Below are 26,023 nucleotides of genomic sequence, written 5' to 3' on the forward strand. Positions count from 1 at the left end.
GTACCTCAATGGGCAATTCGGCAGCACCTGCCTATGCAAATATCTTCATGCACAGGTTTGAGCAGGATCATATTATCAGTAAAACAACGTGGAAACATCATCTGAAAATGTTTGTCAGATTCATTGATGACATTTTTTTAATATGGCAGGGTCCAGAAGACATTTTGCTTAACGAGCTAACCCAACTTAACTCTATTGATCCACGGTTACAATTCACCCATGAAGTTCAATCACACTCCATAACTTATCTGGACATCAAGATTACCAAGACCATCACAGGATTTGAAACAAGTTTGTTCAGAAAAAAAACCGACAGGAATAACACGGTACACTATTCAAGCTTTCACCCTCTATCACTCAAAAACCATTTACCTTAGTCAACTCATTCGAGCCAAAAGAATAACTTCCAATCCCAATAAATTCATTGAAGAAGCGAACAACATAACATCACGCTTCAAAACCCGAGGGTACCCGGACCAGATCCTTGAGCAGGCAAAACAACGATGTGCAATCAAATCCAGAGACGATCTTTTGAATTCCATTACAGCACCCAAAACAGAAGTCATAACTATGGTTTCCAAATATTCCACAGCAAGTCGTAAAATCAAACAAATCATCAAAAGACACTGGAATATTTTGAGAATTGAACCCGACTTCAACAAATTTTTTGAAAATGAACCTATTTTTGCTTACTCCCGAGCTAAAAACTTGGGAGAACTCATCAAACATCCTAAAGACACGAACCAAACTTTCAAAGGAACCAATCCATGTTGGAACTGCAGCCACTGTAGCAGTGTCATAAAAGGCACAACAATCAATCATCCCATGAAAGGGCACCAAATCAAAATAAGAGCAACAGCCACTTGTGATACATCCAACGTTATATACGGATTGAAGTGCCCGTGCGGCAAAATGTATGTTGGACAGACCGAGAGAAAGCTTAAAACAAGACTAACTGAGCATAAGTCTAACATAAGAACCAAACAAATTAAAACCACCATAGCGCAACATTTTCTTGAAGCAGGCCATGGCATCAGCCAATTGCGTTTTTGCGCATTGGAAACCATCATCAAGGAACCAGGCAAAGACAATCACAACGAACTCCTGAGATGTGAAAATTATTGGATTTTCACACTGTCCACCATGAAACCACATGGACTTAATGACCAAGTCGAATATACTTGTTACCTATAACCCCATTTTTGGGATTTCCCTGAGTGCGACCATTGGTTAGCCCTGTATGATACATCTTATTTATGGTTCATTTTTTTCATACACATTGTTTTATATGTTTCACAGGTTTTATCCCCATTTAACCACATTTATTATCACATGTATATTTTTTTCCCCACCTTATTATTTTATCAGGTTTACACACAGCCATATATTTCATGTGATTCCAATGATTACTTTTGTGTATTGCCTGGGCATATTTTTGTTATTAGTCCCATTTTCAACATGCCGGCACTTCTTCCATACTTGTATCACAGCTCGTCGTGATGAGTCCTTTGTTTCTGTTTATGCACCGCACTAACACCAGCGTCTTACGTAACTTAGCAACCGACAGCCTTTATCCGCTTCCGGGAATTAACCACACGCTTAAACCCGGCACCCGAACGTGGAATCTTTCTAACTCTCAACAGCACGTCACGGTAAGCCTTTTGTAAACTTGCACCCTGCCGTTTCTACTTTCTGGTATCTAAAACACGCTGACGATATTTCACCTCACCTTTTGGTACACATTCATTACGCATGCTGTACACGCGTTTTTACGCGTTCAATTCAACTTTGGGGTCAATATCCTATCACTGCCCTTACACTACGGCATGGATTAAATTCACCAGGTAGTCGGCACACATTCTTTAGAGTAATTTTTTTCCACTTTCACTATACCCTTTCCCGAGCACTTATTTTATCAGCCTTGCACTGTGATGATTTTTATATTAAGTTTGTTTCCTTATACATACCTCGTTTTTCTTTATTGACAGACATTTATCCCCTGGAAGAAGGTATTTATACAATGCCGAAATGCATTGGGATTTATTTGAGTGCACTTTGTAAAACTGAGAGATTCTTCTGAATTAAAGAATTCCTTGTGAATACAACAAGATGAAACAGCAACAATAAAAGCACATATGGATAAAATCACTTGAATCTATCGCTTATATTGGTGAAACCTTTATACAAGGACTTTTGAGGAGCCCGGAGGACACTTCTCATTATTATGACCCCACACCTCGTTAATGAACAGTGACCCCCCTCCAGCCCCTCTGTGCTCATCACTATGTCCCCTCCCCCATGTGTCTCTCACCGTGATCCCAAGCCTCCGTGTGCTCATCATTATGTCCCCACTCCTCGCAATGAACAGTGACCCACTCCAGCCCCTCTGTGCCCGTCACTGTGTCCCCTCACCCTGTGTCTCTCACTGTGATCCCAAGCCTCCGTGTGCTCATCATTATGTCCCCACTCCTCGCAATGAACAGTGACCCACTCCAGCCCCTCTGTGCCCGTCACTGTGTCCCCTCACCCCGTGTGTCTCTCACCGTGATCCCAAGCCCCGTGTGTTCATCATTATGTCCCCACTCCTCGTATTGAACAGTGACCCACTCCAGCCCCTCTGTGCCCGTCACTGTGTCCCCTCACCCTGTGTCTCTCACTGTGATCCCAAGCCCCCGTGTGCTCATCATTATGTCCCCACTCCTCGCAATGAACAGTGACCCACTCCAGCCCCTCTGTGCCCGTCACTGTGTCCCCTCACCCTGTGTCTCTCACTGTGATCCCAAGCCCCCGTGTGCTCATCATTATGTCCCCACTCCTCGTATTGAACAGTGACCCACTCCAGCCCCTCTGTGCCCGTCACTGTGTCCCCTCACCCTGTGTCTCTCACTGTGATCCCAAGCCTCCGTGTGCTCATCATTATGTCCCCACTCCTCGCAATGAACAGTGACCCACTCCAGCCCCTCTGTGCCCGTCACTGTGTCCCCTCACCCCGTGTGTCTCTCACCGTGATCCCAAGCCCCCGTGTGCTCATCATTATGACCCGATGCCTCGTTAATGAACAGTGACTCCCTCCAGCCCCTCTGTGCCCGTCACTGTGTCCCCTCACCGCGTGTGTCTCTCACTGTGATCCCAAGCCCCCGTGTGCTCATCATTATGACCCCGCGCCTCGTTAATGAACAGTGACCCCCTCTGTGCCCGTCACTGTGTCCCCTCACCCCGTGTGTCTCTCACTGTGATCCCAAGCCCCGTGTGCTCATCATTATGTCAATAAGGGTTGCACCTACACAGTTTGTGTGACTGTCTCCTGGGGCACAGAAGTGTGCGATATATCTGCTAATCATATTTCTTCAAAATTAAACGAGTAACGCTGTGGAGTGTATCTTCAGAGTATTTTAATCATATTTCATTTATCAATTTCATATGTTCCTCTTCAATTCCACGAATAAACAAGTATTCTAATGATCAAAAGTAAACTTCGATAATCATCATTCCATGGTTTTCATATTTACATTCCATTCCATTCCAATGCATTTCAGCAATTAGATGCCTTCATCAGGGAAATCTGCAGAAACAAATAAAACTTTCTAATATTCTACCTCTAGAATAAATGATATAGAAATGTACACTATTGATACTATTAAATACTGAATACATCGATTAATATGATTGATAGCCTATTCTATTTGCTTTTTGCTTAATGTTTTCATAACTCATTGTCTTTAAATATGCACATATCATGATGGTATAAACGGATTGAACTGAACCATAACTAAAAGTAATTCCTGTGTTCACCATGTATACAGAGGTGTTCTGTTGAGGATTCTTGTGGAAATAATAATTAAACTTCACATGCTAGCAGGTATACATGTTGTCTATTACCTGGTGGTCTCATAGGTTAATTCAGAGTGTCAACCAGTTTAATCGTTAAAGCATTTGTCGCTACATACATAGCTAATGTGAATAAGTATCGTACCATAATACCTCATAGACTATAACAGTATTCCCTACACTTCGCAGAATGCAACAATGTGTATACACACTGCGTCCCCTCACCCTGTGCCTCTCACCGTGATCCCAAGCCCCCGTGTGCTCATCATTATGACCCCACGCCTTGTTAATGAACAGTGACCCCTCCGACCCTCTGTGCCTGTCACTGTGTCCCCTCACCCGTGTGCCTCTCACCGTGATCCCAAGCCCCTGTGTGCTCATCATTATGACCCATCGCCTCGTTAATGAACAGTGACCCCCTCCAGCCCCTCTGTGCCCATCACTGTGTCCACTCATCCCATGTGTCTCTCATCATGATCCCAAGCCCCCGTGTACTCATCATTATGACCCCACGCCTCGTTAATGAACAGTGACTCCCTCCGGCCCCTCTGTGCCCGTCATTGTGTCCCCTCACCCCGTGTGTCTCTCACCCCGTATGCCTCTCACCGTGATCCCAAGCCCCTGTGTGCTCATCATTATGACCCGATGCCTCGTTAATGAACAGTGACTCCCTCCAGCCCCTCTCTGCCCGTCATTGTGTCCCCTCACCCTGTGTGTCTCTCACTGTGATCCCAAGCCCCTGTGTGCTCATCATTATGACCCCACGCCTCGTTAATGGACAGTAACCACCTCTGCGCCTGTCACTGTGTCCCCTCACCTCGTGTGTCTCTCAGCATGATCCCAAGCCCCCGTGGGCTCATCATTATGGTCTGGTGTGCCTGGTGTGTTCTTGAGGAGCCTCAGATTTAGCCCCTCATGCCAGCTCTGCCCCCCTCCCTCCCTCAGTGAAATACCAGCAATTTTTTCATTTTTTAAACTTCTGCAAAAGAACAGACATGACATTCAGTAGTGAATTTAAATGAGGACTTGTATTTCATTCAATGTCTGAAATGTAGACACAGCTTCTGCAATGACTCCGGGCAGCGTCTTCTAATGTTCTAAGCATGGGCGGAGTTTGCGAATTTGCGATACGCGAATTCACGCGAATTCGTAATTGAGATTTCTCAAAAATCCGCCAAATTCTGCAGGCTTGCGAATGTTTTTTTTTGCGAATTTTTTTTACCAGTTCGGGAACGAGAACTCGCGCATGTGGTTGTAACGGTCGCAAACATGTTGTTTCCACTTCACCAGCCTGCTCGCGATGCCTTTTTCCTGTTTCCGGTTGCAATGACGTGTTCGGGTTCGCAATTTCCTGTTTTGGGTCGCAGTGAAGTATTCGCAATCGCGGCTTCGCTTGGCCAGCTTCCAAAATCTCGCAGTGCATGCGAACAGGGAGGAAAACGCATCAGCAAACGCAGAATCATGATAAGTCAATGCAGCGCGTGAGAGATTGTATTTTTGAAGCGCGAACAAGAAAAAAAAATCCGAAAACTCGCGAATTGCAGATTTTTGGGCAATTTTGCGCGATTCGTGGATCGCAAAATTGCCATAAATTCACAAATTCCACGAGCGGAACAAATTTTCCGCCCATGCTTATAATATTCCTGTTCCTGTTGGTGATTCTTCATATTTGAGAGTGCTGTGAATCCTCAAACCATAGCTGCCAAGTTTCAGATTGCTGTGTGTGACATTTTCATCTTTTCAGTGAAATTATGAGTGACATTTCAATGACTATGAGTGCCACTGTCTTGCGGCAGGCAAAATCAAGTAATGAAGATTAGGGAAACAGATAAATATCAGAAATTACCTCATTTGAGCAACAATAAACTCTAACAAGGTCTTCAAACTACAGCAAAGCACCAGAAATGGAAGGAAGGGCACTAACCGGAGACAGCAGCATGACTGCAGCTCTCAGAGACAGAGACATTTTCCCCCTGAAATAAAACCAAACACATAAGTCCATGGAAAAAGCTAAATATCAGAAATGACGCCCTTTAAAACAGTAATAAGCTTTGGAAAGAGGTTCTTAAAGGGGCTTCTGCAAAGCCCCTGAATTGCAAACTTACTAACCTACAGCCCCTTTCTAAGATGAATGTTACTGGAAGGGGCCTGCTAGCAAAAGGCATGTGTTTTAAAACTTCATGGGATATAAATTGCACACAGATGATCAATCATGGTAATTAAGAAATCATTTTTAGAACCATTAAATGTGAACTGTAACTCATCCAAGCATGTTTTTTTTAAGGGACCATTTCTCCCCTTTCCGTCTTCATACTGCTTTTCAAAAAAGGTTTCTTTTGTCATTTATAAAAACAGAAGAGTTCAGGTCTTACAAGCAATATTCAGCTTAGGCCGCATGTGGAGAGCAGGGCACGTGCACACTCCAGTACGGATGACAGCGCTAGGTCAGGTGTAACATGAAAACGAAGTACAGAAGTCCCATGATCCCTTTTAGGTGACCTCAAGACGCCACAATGTACTAAAGAAACAGCCCATGGAATATAAAATGCAATAGTTTTGACAAAAACGCAGTCATGTAGCTAAGAACCGGAGTATGTGCAAAACAAGAGAGGTTCGGTATTAAATACACTCGTATCACTGCTAAACAATTCCCAAGCAGGCCTCTGCAACAGGTTATGAAATAATTGCATAACATAATGTGAATGTAGATGAAAAGAATGGCCCTGCACACATTTGTTTTCAGAAGTTGCTGTCACGGAGAGCTACTACATAGATACTGAGCACGTGAGCTGTGTGAATTAAGTTCGCTAGAAGAAACCAAGAGAACCCGTTTACTAAGTAGATTCAGTCTAAAAACAAAGCTACATTGGCACAACTTAGCTGAATAGCTTAGACAATTGGGACGAATGAGACCTCTGTCTTTACAACAATGGAATAAGACACCTGCAATGTATTCGCATGTCTTGTAAAAAAAGAAAAAACTCTAACACACACGCTAGTTACATGATGATAGAGAGCGCACAGCTGGAACGTCGTACCACACATAAATCAAGGACAATTCGCAATTAAAGAAATGTTTACTTTTTAAGGAACGCTACAAATTGAAGATATAGTTCCCATTCTTGAGGGGTTCTCCCTGTATTTTTACGTCTGGCTGCGTGTTCTGATCGTGTGCCTGTTCATCTTGCCACTTTGTTTTTAAAACTGTAATTTTTTAACCGGCCTGCATACTTGCACATTAAAAGTATTCGAGTCTTTGACTCATTTTGCACACTTCCCTATTGCTGCTGCTCTCAGGGCGAGGGCTTCTATTTACTACCTGCTCGTCTCGTGGTGCCTCCGAGAGACGCCATTTTGTGGTAGTTGGCGTTCCAGCTCTCTGGCGCCGGGCTCATTTAAATGCGCGCTGAATGGGTGAGAAGCGGGCGCGCCCAAGGCAAGCCTGTGTGCGCCTGTCAGCGTCCCGGATGCGGCCAGGGCCAGCCATGCTGCCCGAAAGTCCCCAGGTAATGAGTCAAGGAGAAGCTATTGTGGAACGTCTCTTAGAGCACTGGATTGCTTGGCTCGCTGCCACTCACAGATCAGGGATGTGGCGATGTTTCCATTTGCCCCGTGTTCAGATTGCGGCTTCCATTTGAAGGGCGAGCCTGCCCTCCCCGGCTACCGAGGGCCGTCCTTCGGCTCAGCGGACAAAGGATGTTCACATTAGGGCAGCTATGATCAATGCCCGGTCCCTTTGGAAACACCACGCAGATGTTCATGATCTTTTGGAGGATAATTCTTTAGACATGCTGTTCCTTACAGAGACATGACTTGATTCTTCCTCCGACCCTATTGTTTCCTTTGCCATTCCATCAGGCTATAAGATTCTTAGAGCCGACCGGCAGGGGGTAGAGGTGCGGTGTGGCCATCGTTTATAAAGATATTTGGGAACTCCGTCTGGGGGATCCTTCAGCTTGGGCAGGCTGTGAGGTGCTTGACTTTAGCGTCCGCTTCTCAGCCCACTTTACTCTGGGGGCCTCTTTGATCTATAGGCCACCTGGTCTCGCGGGCCCATTTCTCTTGAGCTGTGGGGATGCAATTGTCTCTAGGGTGGTAAGGTTTTCGCATTATATGATTCTGGGGGGCTTTAATCTTCATTTGGATTGTCCTGATACTAGGGAGGCGGCTGACCTGCTGGACATTTTCCAAATGGCTCAACTTACCCAGCACGTCCGCCTTCCGACTCATCAGGCTGGCCATCTATTAGATCCAATTTGCTCCAATTTCCCCCTTTCCATAGGGAATCCCTGCCCCGTGCCCTGGTCTGACCATTTTATATCTTATTTTTCCTGGATGTTATCTAGTGTAGTACCACGGGTTCTTACCAGAAAGCTGCTTTTGGGAAAATCGACCCTCTGGAATTCAAACTGGCTCTTGACCATTCCAGGCCTGTTTTGCCAGGAGAACTGGAGGAGTGCCTGCCAGGGTTCACCACTTGGGTTGCTAAGGCGGCGGATTCTGCAGCCTCTCATCGGCCTGCTAGACCTGCTAGAGATACCCCATCCAAACCCTGGTTTAATGTGACTCTCAAGGGTGCCAAGTATGATTGCAAGGTCTTGTAGCGTGCCTGGCGTCAGAGCGGATACTGCCCCATAGCCAAGAGGAAACTCAGAGTTATGTAAAAAATCTACTATGAGGCCGTTGCCTCGGCTAAAGGGCAATTCTATGCAGCCCGCATCGATTCAGCTAGGAATGACGCCAAAGACATTTTCTCCATAGTGCAGAATTTTAGGTCACCGCGGGCCCAAGCGAGTGTTATTCTATCTTCCCTCGCCTGGCGTGATACGCTTTCCTGCTGCTTCAGAGAGAAAATTCAGACCATCCAGGCTTCCTTTTCCTCGGGTAATGGCTGTTGCATGGGACCTTTGGCTGTTCAAACTGCCGCCCTCATCTGCTCTCTGTCAGTTGTTAGAGCAGTTGACCCCCTGGAATCTCTCAAAATCCTCAGGGGGCTTAAGTCCAGCTCTCCTTCGGACTCCTGCTAGGCTTCTGGCAGCAGTGGCAGAGAGCGTGCATACAGAGGTGGACTGTATTGTCAACATGTCCCTTCAGACTGTAGTGGTCCCTCTGGGGTGGAAGCAGGCTAAGATTCTGCCTCTTAGGAAAGCCTCTCTGGATCCCCTTATTCCAGGGAATTATCATCCCTTCTCCCAGCCATTGCTAAGGTCTGTGAGAAGGTTGTCAACAATCAACTCACAGAGTATGTGGAGACAGAGGGACTCCTGCACCCAGCACAATCAGGGTTTCGTGCCTCTCACAGCACTGAGACTGTCTTAGGTGGTGGAGGCTATTCGGGAGTGTCTTGACGCGAGCGGGAGGGCAGCATTAATTTTGCTTGACCTCTCAGCCGCTTTTCACATGGTCCCTCATGCTCTCCTTCTGGCCCGACTGGTGGAGATTGGGGTGTTGGGAGCGGCCCGGGGCTGTCTTAGGTCCTTTCTGGAGGAGCGGGTTGATCAGATTTGGCTCCCCCCTTTCTCTTCCTCCCCACAACTGCTCACCACTGAAGTACCTCAGGGCTCTTCCCTCAGCACGCTCCTCTTTAACATTTATGTTATGCCACTTATATATCTGGCAGAGGAGCTTGGGGCTAAGGTGATGGCCTATGCTGATGATACGCAGTAGCTGTTCACCTGGGATAAGACATCCAGCTCCGTCTCAGCAGCTCAACAGTGCCTAGTCTCCATCTTTAAATGGCTGGCAGATGCACAGCTAAAATGCAACAAACAAAAATCCGAGATCTTGCTTTATGGCAAGTTTCCCACTGATTTTCGTGAGCAGCTGTGGCCCCCTGACTCCCCGCTCCCCCTTGTGTCGGGACAGCCTGCAAAAAACCTGGGAGTCTGGTTTGACGAGAGTCTCTACTTTTCAACCCATATTAAGAAACTGGCAGGTTGCTGCTTTGGCCTCCTTAAGACTCTGCAGACCTTTTTCCCCGCTTCTCCCTCAAGCGGCTAGAGAAACTGTTACATGTGCCCTGATTCTATCTCACCTAAACTATGCCAATGAACTTTTTGCTGGGTCCCCTGGATATCTGCTTAAAAAGCTTCAGGTAGTCCAGAACGCGGCCGCCAGATTGCTATTGGGCATCTCGGCAAGGAATAGCGTGACCTTTCAATTACGCTCCCATCATTGGCTTCCTGTTGCCGATAGGGTCAGGTTTAAATCTCTAGTTTTGGCCCATCATGCTCTCCATGGTCTTGGCCCCCTTTATCTTCAGAAGCGCTTTTCCTTCTACTTCCCTACGCGTGCTCTTGGATCTATGACTCAGTGTTTTGGTCGGGTTCCTCGCTTTAAGCTTCAGAGGATGTGTGGCAGCTCCCTTGCGGTGAAGCCCAGCGCAGCCTGGAATGCCCTCCCCCTCTCCCTGCGGTCTATTCAGAATCCCATCATATTCAAAAGGAAACTCAAGACCCACCTCTTTGTTTGTTCATTTCCTCTCGTACCCCTGAGGCATCGCGCCGGGACACTCATGAGTATCTGTGCGTGCTACAAGTGGGCATAACATAACATAACATAACATAACATTTTTATTGAACGATGCCACTCCAGTAAGCAAAAACATAGCCGGGACTGTATAGAAGAGGGTTTTGCTGTGAATAAGCAGCACAACCTTTTACTATTTAGTACAAACAACCAGGTCACAAACTGGCACTGAAAGTATTAGGAACAGCAGCACTGGCAGCGCGCTAGCACTATTAATAAAATGTAAAGTACACTTTGAAGAAAACCGATGCCTCTCGAGGAGCAGCAATTGTACGGGCCGGTCCTCGCCGCAATGACTACCCCCGACAATCAACTCTCTCCCGCTGCTTTGCACCACATCAGGGTTTGCATTTCTCTGCTGCTTTCCTGTCCACCTCCCCCTTCAGGGGCTCACTCATAAAACAAGGAAAGAAGCAGGTTGTAGTCACAATAATGTTATGAGACAGAATCATCAGGTGTGACCCACACAGGGGTCTCTCACTCAGTGGATGGGGTCTGATGGAGGGGGTATTTTACCCACACAGGGGTCTCTCACTCAGTGGATGGGGTCTGATGGAGGGGGTATTTTATCCACACAGGGGTCTCTCACTCAGTGGATGGGGTCTGATGCAGGGGGTATTTTACCTACACAGGGGTCTCTCACTCAGTGGATGGGGTCTGAGGACGGAGGGGGCATTTCAGCCACACAGGGGTCTCTCACTCAGTGGATGGGGTCTGAAGGAGGGGGGTATTTCACCCACACAGGTGTCTCTCACTCAGTGGACGGGGTCTGATGGATGGGGTATTTCCCCCACACAGGGGTCTCTCACGCAGTGGATGGGGTCTGTGGACGGAGGGGGTATTTCACCCACACAGGGGTCCCTCACTCAGTGGACGGGGTCTGATGGATGGGGTATTTCCCCCACACAGGGGTTTCTCACGCAGTGGATGGGGTCTGTGGACGGAGGGGGTATTTCACCCACACAGGGGTCTCTCACTCAGTGGATGGGGTCTGATGGAGGGGGTATTTTACCCACACAGGGGTCTCTCACTCAGTGGATGGGGTCTGATGGAGGGGGTATTTTATCCACACAGGGGTCTCTCACTCAGTGGATGGGGTCTGATGCAGGGGGTATTTTACCTACACAGGGGTCTCTCACTCAGTGGATGGGGTCTGAGGACGGAGGGGGCATTTCAGCCACACAGGGGTCTCTCACTCAGTGGATGGGGTCTGAAGGAGGGGGGTATTTCACCCACACAGGTGTCTCTCACTCAGTGGACGGGGTCTGATGGATGGGGTATTTCCCCCACACAGGGGTCTCTCACGCAGTGGATGGGGTCTGTGGACGGAGGGGGTATTTCACCCACACAGGGGTCTCTCACTCAGTGGACGAGGTCTGATGGATGGGGTATTTCCCCCACACAGGGGTTTCTCACGCAGTGGATGGGGTCTGTGGACGAAGGGGGTATTTCACCCACACAGGGGTCTCTCACTCAGTGGATGGGGTCTGATGGAGGGGGTATTTCAACCATACAGAGGTTTCTCACTCTGTGGATGGGGTCTGAGGATGGAGGGAGTATTTCACCCACACAGGGGTCTCTCACTCAGGGGATGGGGTCTGATGACAGAGGGGGTATTTCACCCACATAGGGGTCTCTGACTCAGTGGATGGGGTCTGATGGAGAGGGGTATTTCACCCACACAGGGGTCTCTCACTTAGTGGACGGGGTCTGATGGATGGGGTATTTCCCCCACACAGGGGTCTCTCACGCAGTGGATGGGGTCTGTGGACGGAGGGGGTATTTCACCCACACAGGGGTCTCACTCAGTGGATGGGGTCTGAGGATCGAGGGGGTATTTCACCCACAAAGGGGCCTCTCACTTAGTGGATGGGGTCTGCGGATGGAGGGGGTATTTTACCCGCATAGAGGTCTCTCACTCTGTGGATGGGGGTCTGAGGATGGAGGGGGTATTTTACCCACACAGAGATCTCTCAGTCAGTGGATGGGGTCTGAGGATGGAGGAGGTATTTCACCCACACAGGGGTCTCTCACTCAGTGGACGGGGTCTGATGGAGGGGGTATTTCACCCACACAGGGGTCTCTCATGCAGTGGATGGAGTCTGTGGATGGAGGGGGTATTTCACCCACACAGGGGTCTCTCACTCAGTGGATGGGGTCTGATGGAGCGAGTATTTCATCCACGCAGGGGTCTTTCACTCAGTGGATGGGGTCTGAGGATGGAGGGGGTATTTCACGCACACAGGGGCCTCTTACTCAGTGGATGGGGTCTGAGGACGGAGGGTGTATTTCACCCACACAGGGACAGTGGTGAGGGTGAGGTCAGCGGAGCGAAGCTGGTGGTCCGGGGTGTAGATGGTGAGTGGTTCATTGAGGTATGCTGGTCCGGTATTGTGGAATGCTCTTTTAGCGTGAGTGAGGAGCTTGAAGGTGATCCTCTTGTTGACGGGGAGCCAGTGCAGGTCTCCCAGGTGGGATGTGATGTTGCTGTGGTGGGGGATGTCGAGGATGAGGCGTGCAGAGGCAATCTTTATGCGTAGTAGTTGTTTCTAGAGGTTGGCCGAAGTTCCTACATAGAGGGTGTTGCCGTAGTCCTACCTGCTGGTGACGAGGGCCTGGGTGACTGTCCTTCTGGTTCCGGTGGGGATCCAACTGTTGATCTTGCGGAGCATACAGAGGGTGTTGAAGCAGGAGCAGGATACAACTTTGACTTGCTGGGTCATTGACAGCGATGAGTCCAGGATGGACTCCAGATTGCGTGTGTGGTTGGTGGGAGTCGGTGCAGCTCCCAGTGCGGCCGCCATCAGGGCAGCTTCCAGTGCGGCCGCCATCAGGAGTCGTCCCAGGCATACAGGGTGCAGCCGTCCTGTCCGATTTCAGTTTCAGGCGGCTGCTCTTCATCCGTTCGGGGACGACCTTCATTCATTCATGGAGGTTGGTTTTGGCTGTGGTGGGGGCCTTGGTGAGGGAGAGGATCAGCTGGGTTTCATTATCATATGAGATGATGTTGAGGTCGTGCGATTGTGCTATGTGGGTGAGCGGTGCCATGTACACGTTTAAGAGTGAGTTTCGGGCTGAGGGATGATCCTTGGGGTTCGCCGCAGATGATCTTGGTGGCTTTAGATCGGAACGGAGGGAGGTGGACACTCTGGGTTCTGCCAGTGAGGAAGGAGGTGGTCCAGTCCAGGGCTTTGTCGTAGATCCCTGCGTTGGGGAGTGTGTGCCTAGGGTGCGGTGGCAGACGGTGTCGAAGGCAGCCAAAAGGTCCAGGAGGATGAGGGCCGCGGTTTCTCCTTTGTCCAGCAGGGCCCCGATGTCATCAGTGGCGTTGTTCTCCTCGAGGAAGAGAGTCAGTTGCCTGTTGACAATCTTCTCCATGACTTTTGCCGGGAACGGGAGTAGGGAGATGGGCTGGAAGTACTTGAGGTCCTTAGGGTTCGCCTTGGGTTTCTTGAGTAGGGCATTGATCTCTGTGTTGCTTCCAGCTCTCCGGGAAGGTGATGGTCTCAAAGGAGTTGTTGATGATCTTGCAGAGATGGGGTGCAATGGTGGAGCTTGCTTTGTTGAAGATGTGGTGTGGCCAGGGGTCAGATGGTGAGCCGGAGTGGATAATGCTTATGAATTTGATGGTGTCGTCGTCGTTGATGTTAGTCCAGGCAAGCAGGGGGTCGCTGTAGGTGGTGGTCGTGGGGTCTGAGGTGTCGTTGGGTACCGTGGTGTTCTGGTTGTTTAAGCTGTTGCAAATGTCTGCGATCTTTTGGTGGAAGAAGGTGGCTAGAGAGTCGCAGAGGTCTTGCGATGGCAGGATGTCGTTGGAGTTGGAGCTGGGGTTGGAGTTCCTTCATTATGTTGAAGAGCTCTTTGCTGATGTGTGCGTTGCTGTCAATGCGTTCCTTGAAGGAAGTCCTTTTGGCAGTTCGGATGAATTGGTGGTGTCTGCGGATGGCGCCTGGAAGGGGAGATGAAGGCTGGAGTGCTGGAGGGCTACAGAGCGAAAAACGGGCGGAAGCACAGAATACAAAGAAAAGGAATACAACAGTGGGGACAATATAATACAGCAGCAGAAAACTAAAAAGTAATACAACAGTGGGTAACAGATACCGCAAAAAGTAATACAACAGCAGACAAATAACAGGCAAAAAGGAACAGAGCAAGCACACAGATACTTACGGCTCATCACTAGGCCACTAGGGATGAGGCGCAGGCGGGAGCCTGCGGGTGGAGGAGGGCCTCGAACTCGCGGCAGCAGCGAGATCAGGGAGCAGGGACATGGGCACAGACAGGTAGATCTGTGCGGCGTGGGGAGCGACCTGCCTGGATCAGGGTCAAGGGTCGCTCTTTTATCTCACTCTTGTTTCATGGCTCTTAAATCCACCACCAGCCACTCTCTGCTCCTTTATATCACTCTTGATTCTACCTCATGGCTCTTTAATTCACCCCAGACACTCTCGGCTCCTTTATCTCACTCTTGATTCCACCTCATGGCTCTTTAATTCACCCCAGACAATCTCGGCTCCTTTATCTCACCCTTGATTCTACCTCATGGCTCTTTAATCCACCCCAGACACTCCTGACTCCTTTATCTCACTCTTGATTCCACCTCATGAACTCTTTAATGCACCCTCAGACACTCTCGGCTCCTTTATCTCACTCTTGATTCCACCTCACGGCTCTTTAATCCACCCCCAGACCCTCTCTGCTCCTTTATCTCACTCTTGATTCCACCTCATGGCTCTTTAATCCACCCCCAGACACTCTTGGCTCCTTTATCTCACTCCTGTAGGTCCCTGCTTTCTCCCTCTGTCATTTTTTTTAATCTTTCTCTTCCTCTTTCTTCCCCCTTGTGTGTTTTTCACTCCCTTGTTTTGTGTCAAAGTCTGATGAGGAAAAATAAGTGCCGGCCCCCAAAAGGAGAGTGCTGATGGACATCCACCTGCGACCACCGGCTCAAATTAAGCTCTAATCAACATCTTACCTCTTGGTTGATAAATGAAATAATTTAGGGCAATCGGGCGGGATGAGGGGAAGAAGAAAAAAAGACAGGATGGGGAAGAATGAAAGGAAAGAAAACACAAAAAAGAGAATGCCGAGGAAGAGAATACACGCGAGTCACTCCATGACCGCATCCCCTCGATCCATCACTGTGGACTTCAAATACAGCAAATGTCTGCGACTTAGCTGTTGCTTCTCGCTCAAACGCTATGGTGGTCTTATGATCCTACGGTTAGGGGGGTAATCTGATCTGGCTCATGGTGGGTTCATGATCCTACTGGTGGTCTGGCTCTTTCTTCCAAACATCTTGTGTTGGTGTAGATGTGGCCAAAGAATGTGATCTCTTCTTTTTCTAGTTCATGCTTGACTGGATTCAGTCAATCCAACGCTGTCCTGCTGGAGGTCTCTCCTCCTCATTCTGGAAGCCCAGAGACTCTGGGCCTCATTTATGATCTTTTGGTTAGGGCCGCACCACAAGGAATCTTGCTGCACTGCTCTACGTCAGAACAAAAGGGCAGGAATGCGCCGTATCTATGTGATGCAGCGCATTCCTGTCCTTTCCCCCAGTGCAGGCGCACAATGGGCTGCCTTGCACCAACACAGGCTCCCTTTCGCCATGGTGCAATGCAAGGGTGCCTGTGTTGCAGGGTTGATTGATTTTGTGCAGGAAGGGAGACCTTCCTGCACAAAGTCAATCATAAGAGGCAATTTCCTTTGTCTAATAGTGCTGCAGAATGCCGTACTAATAGAAAAAGGAAAGCACAGGAGACATAAAAATAAATCTCCTTGTTGCGCCTCCCTAATGCCACCCCTGGGGTGGCGTTAGACTCTGACGTATTCCCAGGTTCACAATGTATCGTAAATCTGAGAATGCGTCAGGTTCCATGAGTGTTGTCTGGGAACACCCACGGAACGCCCGTTTCATGCAGTGTTCTGAGTGAAAGGGGCACATATTTATGAGGCCATGAAAAGCTTTACGTGGCCTTATAAATATGCAGTGGCATATTGTGCCACTAGAACATCAAAAAAGTGAAATTCTGGTGGCACAAAAGTGGCAGTCTCTGGGTTCTACTTGCACCAGCACGGGACCTGGCTAGGTGCCATCTGGTCAGCTCTCAGCGTGAGTTGGCTTCATCTTGCCAACCACAAGCAGCATCTCCTTTTGGATTCTGGTGAAGAACGTGTTAGCCCTGTGGGTCCCCCTCAGGTTGACCGATTTGTAACTTGTGCTAACGCCCACTGTCCACAATTGAGTGGCCTGCAGTTTACACTATGGGAAATGTTGGGGGACACATTTTGGCTGAGGTAGAGTTTTCCACTTCACTACACCTTTCTTCTTATATCCTTAATTCCTCCAGTTGTCAGGAACATTCACCATGACTGGTGTAAAGCAATTCTTACCACCTATGACTGGTCAAAAGGCTGTGGTACGTGGACCATCTACACCTCTCTTTGTGCCATCCTCTACATCTGCCTCTCAGAGTGGACCTTCTTTCTCAAGGTCCACTCTGAGAGGCAGATTGGAAAGTCTTTTGAGATCGAGAGGGGCAGGATGAACACCTAACTCTCCAGAGCCTCCACCTTCATGTCTGGGGACTGAGAGGGGCGGGACCAGCACCTCCCCCTGCAGAGCCTCCACCTTCATGTCTGCAGAATGAAATGGCCATCAGAGCTCCTTCCAGCTCCCAATGGAGGTGGTCGATGTAATTTCATCAGCTTGTTGCCCCTCCACCTAGTCAGTCTATTCTGGAAGGTAAAACTCATACATCGTCTGACGTGTTAATCATAACCTGGACCCTTCGAAGGCTCTTCTTTCAGGAGGTTTCCATTGTGCTCTGTCGCTGGCCCTGCAGAGTTGTGCAGTAGACAAAGGATTCATTGCAGCCCTGTTCAGCATGCCTAATGCAATCTCCATTCATAGTCAAATTGTTGATGGGACTGGCACATATCTTTGCACCTATTCCCTTTCTTATGCGTCAATGGACTTGTTTTCACATTTCTGAGCCCTTCCACAAATACCAGCTTTGGTCATTGATCTTGTACACCGTTTTTTATTGCTAATATTTTGATGATATATAACAAACAACAATGCTTCGCTCTAGACTTATTATGAACTAAGACAGTTTACAAACCATAGAACGAAATGTTCACATCTTTAATCTACAACGAAGGATTGCTACTTGTTATCTGCTGTTCCCCCAGGTTCCTGCTCTCGCAGTTTGGGTATACCTTTGTTCTCTTTATAGCATCACTTCGTTGCGGCACATCAGTGAGTTACAGACACTGAGCATGTGGCCGCCCTTCACATGCTTCTTCCTGGAGGAATTATTCCTCAGAACTACATCGCCTCTCCTTCCGAAGGTGGTGACCTCTTTCCTTATGAGGCGATCTATCACCCTTCCCACCTTCTACCCCCAAAGGAGGCGAGATCATATCAGTAAGATATTGACCCTAGGTGCGGACTGTAGAGGCTGCAAGAGCAGTACCTCTACCCAGAAGAGGACCGTATCTCATTGCATCATCTTGTGCATCACAAAGGAACTGACTAAGGGAATCCATGCTCAGTCCTCCAGAACAGAGGGGCATATTATCAAGGAGTAACGATATTTATAGCTAAATGCGCTTAGTGCATTTTTTTTACCGCTTGCTATCACCGGATATTATCGCAGAGATAACGTGCTGTTAGCAACGTTTATCTCCATTGCGATAAAATATCCGGCGATAGCCGGTCAATGCAAGAATATCGCTGGAAATCCAGCGATATTCTTGCATTAACGCCAATGGGTGCTTAATGTGATAATCCACTCCCCCATTGACTATACAGGTAAGTCAACTTTTTAGCAGGCGTTGGATTCTAACGATAATCGCGCTTAGCGCATTTTGTTTTATCGCTTCGCCTGCCTTGATAATAGGCGATAGCTGTGTTAGCGATTGTTTTCAGTCGCTAACAGTTTGGGTACGCCCACTTTGCATGTCATTAGCGATAAATATCGCTGACATGCAAAGCGGGCCCCAAACCTGTAGCTATTGCCTATAAGCTGTTGATAACTGTTGTTAGCGGCAGCTTGCTAATAGGGCGATAAAAATATTGCCAGCTAAAGCGGCGATATCGCCCTTGCTAATATGCCCCCACAGTCCTCTGCATCAGCACTTGTCAGGGGTGTTCCTGTGGCTGAAATTTACTGTGCAGTGACATAGGCTTCCCTTCTCCACACCTTCACTAAGCGTTATTGCATGGATTCAGAGGAGAGGAGGGATGGCCAGTTCAGACGTTCAGTGCTTCAGGGTCTTTAACAGCGTTATTTAACACCGTAATGACTCTTGGTGTGGGTCCAGAATCATGAAAGTCTTCTATAGCTGTGGTTATTCACAAGAAAGGGGGGAGAGATGACCCCTCCAACTATCGGCTAATTTCCCAATTAGGCAACATTGGAAAATCTTTGGGAAACTCTTACAGTCCCGACTCGAGACCTGGACAGAGGAAAACAATATTCTCTCTCACCCTCAGGCTGGATCCTGAAAAGGCCAAAGTAGACTCGACCAGGCTCTAAGGTTGTACATGATCTGTATGAAGTTTGTGTCCCTGGAAACTCCCTGCTCTTCTTGGTCTTCAGAGACCTAAAAACAGCATTCGATTCTGTCACCGCTCCATCCTTCAGAGTCTTCTGGAGGAAGGAGGTTCCCAAGCAACTATTTGAGTATCCGAAAGGATCTGCCCGCGGCAATCATTCCAGAGTAAGAGTCGGTGTAAAAGGAGAATGCACAGAGAAGTTTGAAATACACATTGGCGTTGGGCCGGGTTGCGTACTTGCCCCAGCTTTATTCAACATTCACATCAATGGAACTGATTCTCTCTGGAATCTTCGTCTTGATGTTCTGATACTGGAGAAGGAGAATATCCCGATCCCGGTGGTTGCAGATGATGCAGAAACATTAGCGCGTACTGAAAAATCATTGCATCAAGTTTTGGAAGGCTTCGAGCTATTCTGTAAGGTACAAAAGTTAATAATCAATAAAGAGAAAAATATATGATAATTCTTCCTAAATCAAAATTTTTGTTGACATTCAGGATTAATGGTAAACCAACTAAGCAATTTAAAACATGACTACCTCGGCATACGAATGGATGACCATTTATATTGAAAGATCATGTGGCGAAGTCGGAAACAAACTTGACGCCGCTATTCTACATTTTGCTAACTCAAGCAGCAAGAGACCAATAAAACTAGCACTGATGCATTCAAGACAAGTGCACGTATGGCCTGCCCTTATGGTGCTGAACTGTGGATTTTCCAAAAGTTCAGGCTCTTCTTAAACTGGGAAACTTCTTCTTGTGACATGTACTAAACCTGGATCCTGGAACCCCAATGAAAGTATTAAGAGCTGAGCTGGGGTTCACCGGAGGATCTCACCCCATAAGATAATGGATGCAAGTGTGGTCAAATCTATCCTTTGCATCATATAGAATGGTCCCCGCAGGAACTGCAATGATGCAGGATTACAATAGTTTTCCCAGGTTCAAGCACGCTGAGAACATTCTAACATACACTAGTTGAGTAGAGCAATAGAATAATCTGGAACTGATGAATAAGGCAACCCCAGAATTGGTTAAAAAGAAATATTGGACATGCTGTTCCCTGCTGAGACAATGGCTTTATATCTTTATATCTCATGTTCAGATTAGGAACTCTTCAGGTGCGGGCCTTTACTAAATCATGGTTAAAGCCCCCGGAGGCGGATCTGACACGTGTCCCCATACATAAGGGGTCCTGAGTCATTTATGCATTTTATGCTGCTGTGTGATATGTCACTTGAACGAACGCACCGGATTGCCTTCTACTTACTGAGTCATCACCTGACATCCTGGCAGCCCTCCCTGACAATTACTATATCCTACGTACAGACAGGCCGCTAGGGAAGAGATGGAGAGGAGTGGCTGCAATTATAAAAAAATTACTTCCCACCTCTGCCCTGTCTCACCTGGTAATTCCATCAGTAGATTCTCTTGTAACTAAATTTACTTTATACAGTAGCACGCTTATTTTTCTGATATTATTCAGACCCCCCTGAATAATATCAGTGCCTGACTTCCCCAAGACCCTTGCCAATCACATTGCATCTTTGATCACTGACTATGACAAAGTAATGATTATAGGTGAGCTGAACTACTGGGCCAATGAGACTGACGAGGGAAAATCTTCCAGAGAGCTCTCTTAGTCCCTTGCCTGTATAAACCTTACTCAACACATTGATACCCCTACGCACATTAAGGGCCACACCCTTGATCAAGTGAGGTTAATCAATGTTAACCTGACTAACCTGGAAGTACTAACTTGCGCTTAGCCTGATCACTATATCATCAGTTTTAATCTGCTTGCCCCACCACTGAACTCTAATCCCTCACTCTCAAAAAGCACTTTTAGAAACTGGGATCAGGTTGTGCTGGATAAACTAGTAGAAACTCTGGCTATGGAGCAGCCGGTACCAGAAGGCAATTCTGATAACTGGGAGAGTGAGATCACCAATTGGTAAAGGAAGGCCTTCGATCTCCATGCACCTCTACATACCAAAACATACCACCCTAGGCAGCTTGAAAAGAACAAATGGTTTCGCAAAGATCTAAAAAACATTAAACTCCAAGTACGCCAAACCAAGCGGAAGTGAATGAAAACCTACAAAGCACAAGATAAACTTGATTATACCACCATTCTTCATCAATGTAAGGCGGCTATACTGGAGGCCAAGAGAGCCTTCTTTACGAATAGGGTACTCGACTCTGACAATGGCTCGAAAGAAATCTTCAAGATAGTAAAAGAACTCTCTAACCCCAGCCGTGTCACGCCATCTTTTGTGCCTAGTCAGGTACTTTGCGATTACCTGAACTGCTTTTTCTTAGACAAAATAAAGAAAATTCAAAATTCCATTGCTCCCACTAACTAAGACCGCCGACCGTGACTGTGACCAACGGGAGACTTCCAATCCTTGTGTTCTAAACTCCCTTCCCTTAATGGACAAGAAATGTTTCCTGGACCTTATAGCTAAGATCAAATCAGGCTCACCCAAGGAGGATTGCCCCATCTATGTCTCCAAAGCAATCTATCGGTCCTTCCCCAATATCTTTCTTAAATTACTGAACCATTCACTGTCCCTTGGCATTGTTCCACTTACCTTTAAAGAAGCAGTGCTGTAACACTTCAGAAAAAAGGAAGGCATAGACCGCAATAAATTGGAGAACTACATACCCATCTCTCTTCTCCCTTTCCCGGCGAAAGTGCTGAAGTCCCATGTGGCTACTTGTCTAATCTCTTTTCTGGAAACCACTACATTCTTGGACAACCATCAGGCAGGTTTTCGTCCCGCACACTCCACTGAAGCAGTGATTCTATCAGTACTGGACGACCTCAAGGGACAGGTTGACATGGGCCATACTCAGACTCTGATCCTCCTTGACCTGTCTGGGGCATTTGACACCGTGAACCACAAAATCTTGTTGGAGCGCATTGTCTCGGGGTCTCGGAGGCTCTGCCCTTGCCTGGGTCAGCTCATTTCTGGAAGCCCGTGAACAGTCATTGTGGCTATCACCCTTCCAATCTAGAATCGTAGACCTGAACTGTGGCGTTCCTCAGGGTTCTGTAGTATTTAGTCAAGGAATGACTCAGTTGAAGGTAAAGTCTGAGTTTATTTAGCCCAGGAGAAACACAGCGACATCAGGCAGAAACCAGAGATCAACTGCCAAAACACCACATTCTACAAAGAACACTGGAACATCCAGGGAATGAAGGTTCTACATACAGGTGCCTGAGAGGCACAGCCCTAAGAATACTACATTATCCCATTTTCTATACAACGAAAGATGAAACAAGGAAAAGAAAGGAAAGAATGGAAGAAGATAATGCAGAAGAGAAAGGAAAAGGAAGAAAAGAAAAGAAACATGGAAATAAAAGTAGAAAGGTGAAAAGTAAAAGTAGAAGAGCAGAACATGACTAAAAACATGACTATCCCTATCTGAACCTGGCAGGGATCTTACAGACCCTAAGACTTCTGCGAGGCTCTGGCACAAAAGAAGCATCAATTTTGCTACAATCACTTCCCTTCCCACCTTTATCAACAGAACTTAGACAACCACTGTGGGAAGCAGAGCTGGAACCTAAAGAAAGGCGATTAGGGGAATTATCATCTCTACTGATCTTAACAACTTTACAAATGTTCCACCAATTCTTGTTATTAACCCGCACAGCATTCCCACAAACTTTATCAGCCACTAAAGGCTCGGAGAATTTACTCCTTCCTTTGGAAACATGAACAGGATTCTTGATGCGAACAACATCACCAGCACAGATATTGTGAGGAACAGATCTTTTTCTCTCATCAAAATACATTTTCCCTCACAAAACCATCAATTCCATCCATCACATTCATCTTCACCCACTTAGACATCCAACCTGGACAGATTTTTGTAGAAGGTTTTCTTCCCCTTAAGAGTTCAAAGGGAGAAACCCCAGTTGAAGAATGCGCAGTTGTACTTTAAAACCATAACATTCTCAACCACGCACTTGCTGGCAATGGCCCACTGGACACAGTTGTTGAGTACACGGTTCATCCTTTCAACAAGGCCATTGGCCTGGGGGTGGTAGAGGGAACTTTTTTTGTGAGTCACACCACCCTGTTTAAGGAAAGATTCAAATTCACAACTGACAAATTGGACACCATTGTCCGTCATGACAACTGAAGGAAAACCCTCTCTCAAGAAGATGTCTTTCAAAAAAGAAATAACACTAGCAGAAGAGGGTTCACTGATAAAACGAATTTCCGGCCATTTGGAGTAATAATCAATGGCAACAATAGCAAAACGGGAACAAGAAGGTAAAAGATAGAAAGGACCAACTAGATCAACTCCAATCTTTTCCCACGCTCTTTCCGGAAATTGAATGGGTTCCAAAGGGGGAGACCTAACCTTGTGACTTTTGTCTGAGGACTTGCAAATGACACAATTATCAACTAAAGTATCAACACAAACGTCCATCTGCGGCCACCAAAACACATCCCTCAACCTACGTTTCATGAAAGTTTTCCCAAAATGTCCTTCATGTGCACCATCAACCAGACGTTTCCGCAAGCTCTCAGGAGGAATAAGCCTACCACACCCCATGAGAACACCATCTTCGACAGTGAGTTCATCAGCAACTTTGAAGTAGGTTTGGAAAAGTCCAGAAACATTCTTTTCTTTAGGCCATCCAGACTTCAAATAATTCACAACTTGAAGAAGTACCTCATCCTTCAATAACTCCTTCTTCCACTCAACTTCACTGATAGCACACATACCTTCAAGATCCAAAGCTGCAACAAAACGATCTTCAAGATCATCTTCCTTTTCAGCCTCACAATCGTTATCAGCCAAAGGAAAACGTGAAAAATTATCGGCTCTGACATTCTTCGAACCAGGCAGATAAACAACCTGAAAATCATACTGTAAAAGCTTTGTGGACAGCCTAGCAATCCTAGGGGTATGCTCCTTAATCTTTTCACCAGACAAGATAGAGACCAGAGGATTATGATCCGTTCGAATCGTAAAATGACTACCCCAAAGATACGGATTAAACTTCCTGACCGCCCACCAGCAAGCTAAAAGCTCCTTCTCAATGACGGAGAAATTCACCTCGGCCCCACGCAAAACTCTTGAAGCATATGCAATGGTATTATCAATTTGCCCATTCCTCTGAGTGAGAACAGCCCCAAGTCCAAACCCACTCGCATCCACAGTCACAACACATTCTTTGTTGGGATCAAAAGTTTTGAGAACACTGTCCCCTACTAACTGTCATTTAATCCACTTGAAAATTTCTTGACAGTTTTTATTCCAAACAAAAGGCACATTCTTCTTCAACATGTTAGTCAAAGGTTGGACTTTTGACGCATAATCTTTGATAAATCTGGAGTAAAATTCACTGAGCCCAATGAATGACTTTAAACCAGATTTATCGACAGGAGGCGAAGCATCAACAATGGCTTTCACCAAACCAGGACGTGGTTCAACACCTTCATGTGAAACAACATGACCCAGAAATTCCATTTTTTCTTTTAAGAAAACACATTTCTCACTCTTTAATACAATTCCTTTTTCTTGCATGATTTCCAGAACCTGATTCAAAGAAAAGTCATGATCCACTATGTTCTCGCCAAAAATCAAAACATCATCCTGGAAAACAATTACCCCAGGAGTATCTCTAAACATTTGACTCATCAATCTTTGGAAGACTGCAGCCGCTGACGCAAGGCCAAATGGCATCCTGCAGTATTGAAAACTACCAAAAGGTGAGACGAACGCAGTCAAATGTCTAGAAGATTGACTCAACACCACCTGGTGGTAAGCGGAGGCCAAATCCAACTTTGTAAACCACCTTGCTCCTCTGGTAAGAGACAATAAATCTGTGATTTTTGGCAAGGGATGTGAATCAATCCAGATGTTTTTATTGAGACTGCGCAAGTCCACACAGACGCGCAAATCTCCATTCCTCTTTCTGGCGACAACAAGAGGAGACAACCACAAGGACGACTCAATAGGTTCTATGACTCCTTTCTTGCATAACCCCATCAACTCCTTTTCCAAATCATCCCTCACGCTGAAAGGAACACTCCTGACCTTATGTTTTATGGGGATAGCTCCATCTTTAACTCTAATCTTGTGGTTGAAGCCTTTAATTATACCAAGGCTATTCCCGAAGACAGTAGGGAACTTAGAAATTAATTTCTCGATATAGTCATTTGAGACAATGGCTGCTAAACTCTCAACATTGTCACAAGATTCTTCAATACTAATCTGTTCTTTAGTACCGGGTCTGAGGATCATCTTAAACAATCCCTGGTGGAACCACCCCAAAATGTTTAGGCCCTTTAATGAGACATATACTTTGCCAAAGATTTTCCTCCCCCTGAACTGAATGATGTCTTCAAAAAAACCAAGAAGAGCTATCCTGCGCCCTTCATAAGAAACAGGAGCTCTGTCAGGTGGTAGGAGGTTCCTTTCAGGCCAAGTCACATCAAACAATTCTTGTGTGATCATGGTTACTTTAGCGCCTGAATCTACTAAAAAAGTAATTATCTTGTCACCCACACCAAAATCTTCATAAGGATCAACACAATCTGAAGGATCCCCAATAATGACACCATCATCCCGCACAACCACAACCATGTCCCTAAGATCGTCTTGGATGCTGTTCATAGAGTCAGAGTCTTTTCCAGTACTTTCATAAAACTCTGAGACATTCCCTACTGCATTGACAGTACCCTGACTCAGGGATTTGTTGCTGAAAGTAGAGTTTCCGTGTTTTGAGACTTGACAAATTTTCGCAAAATGGCCAAACTTTCCACAGTTCCGACAGGTAGAGTTCCTGGCAGGGCAAAATTTGTTGTTCTTGTTATGAGAAGGATTTCCACATCTATAACAAATGTCACTTCTAGAAAAAGCATTTCTCTCAAAACGCTGTGAACCGGGAACATTGTTTCTATCAAAACGTTGTTGACCAAAGGCCACTTTACTGTCCTTGTTCTCCTTGGTTCTAACTATGGAAACTGCTTCTTCACATTTCTTTTCAAGTTCCTTTACTTCTTTTTTCGACAGCTCTATACTCTTGGCCATGCGGATAGTCTCTTAAAGCGTAGGATTTCCCAAAGTTAG

General features: G+C 46.7%; 1 protein-coding gene across 1 annotated transcript in view; it reads right to left on the reverse strand.

Annotated features, from left to right (window-relative positions):
* LOC147665616 (uncharacterized) overlaps positions 1-26,023 on the reverse strand; it is a 232,184-nt gene that overhangs the window by 184,072 nt on the left and 22,089 nt on the right. Inside the window, exons 3-4 of the mRNA XM_086949642.1 lie at positions 24,989-25,652; positions 23,303-24,163 (exon numbers count right to left, since the gene is read on the reverse strand). Coding sequence (XP_086805768.1) covers positions 23,303-24,163; positions 24,989-25,652 — 1,525 coding nt within the window. The remainder of the gene's footprint in view (positions 1-23,302; positions 24,164-24,988; positions 25,653-26,023) is intronic.

This window comes from Lissotriton vulgaris, unplaced genomic scaffold (assembly GCF_964263255.1).
Source record: "Lissotriton vulgaris unplaced genomic scaffold, aLisVul1.2 SCAFFOLD_732, whole genome shotgun sequence".
NCBI lineage: Eukaryota > Metazoa > Chordata > Amphibia > Caudata > Salamandridae > Lissotriton > Lissotriton vulgaris.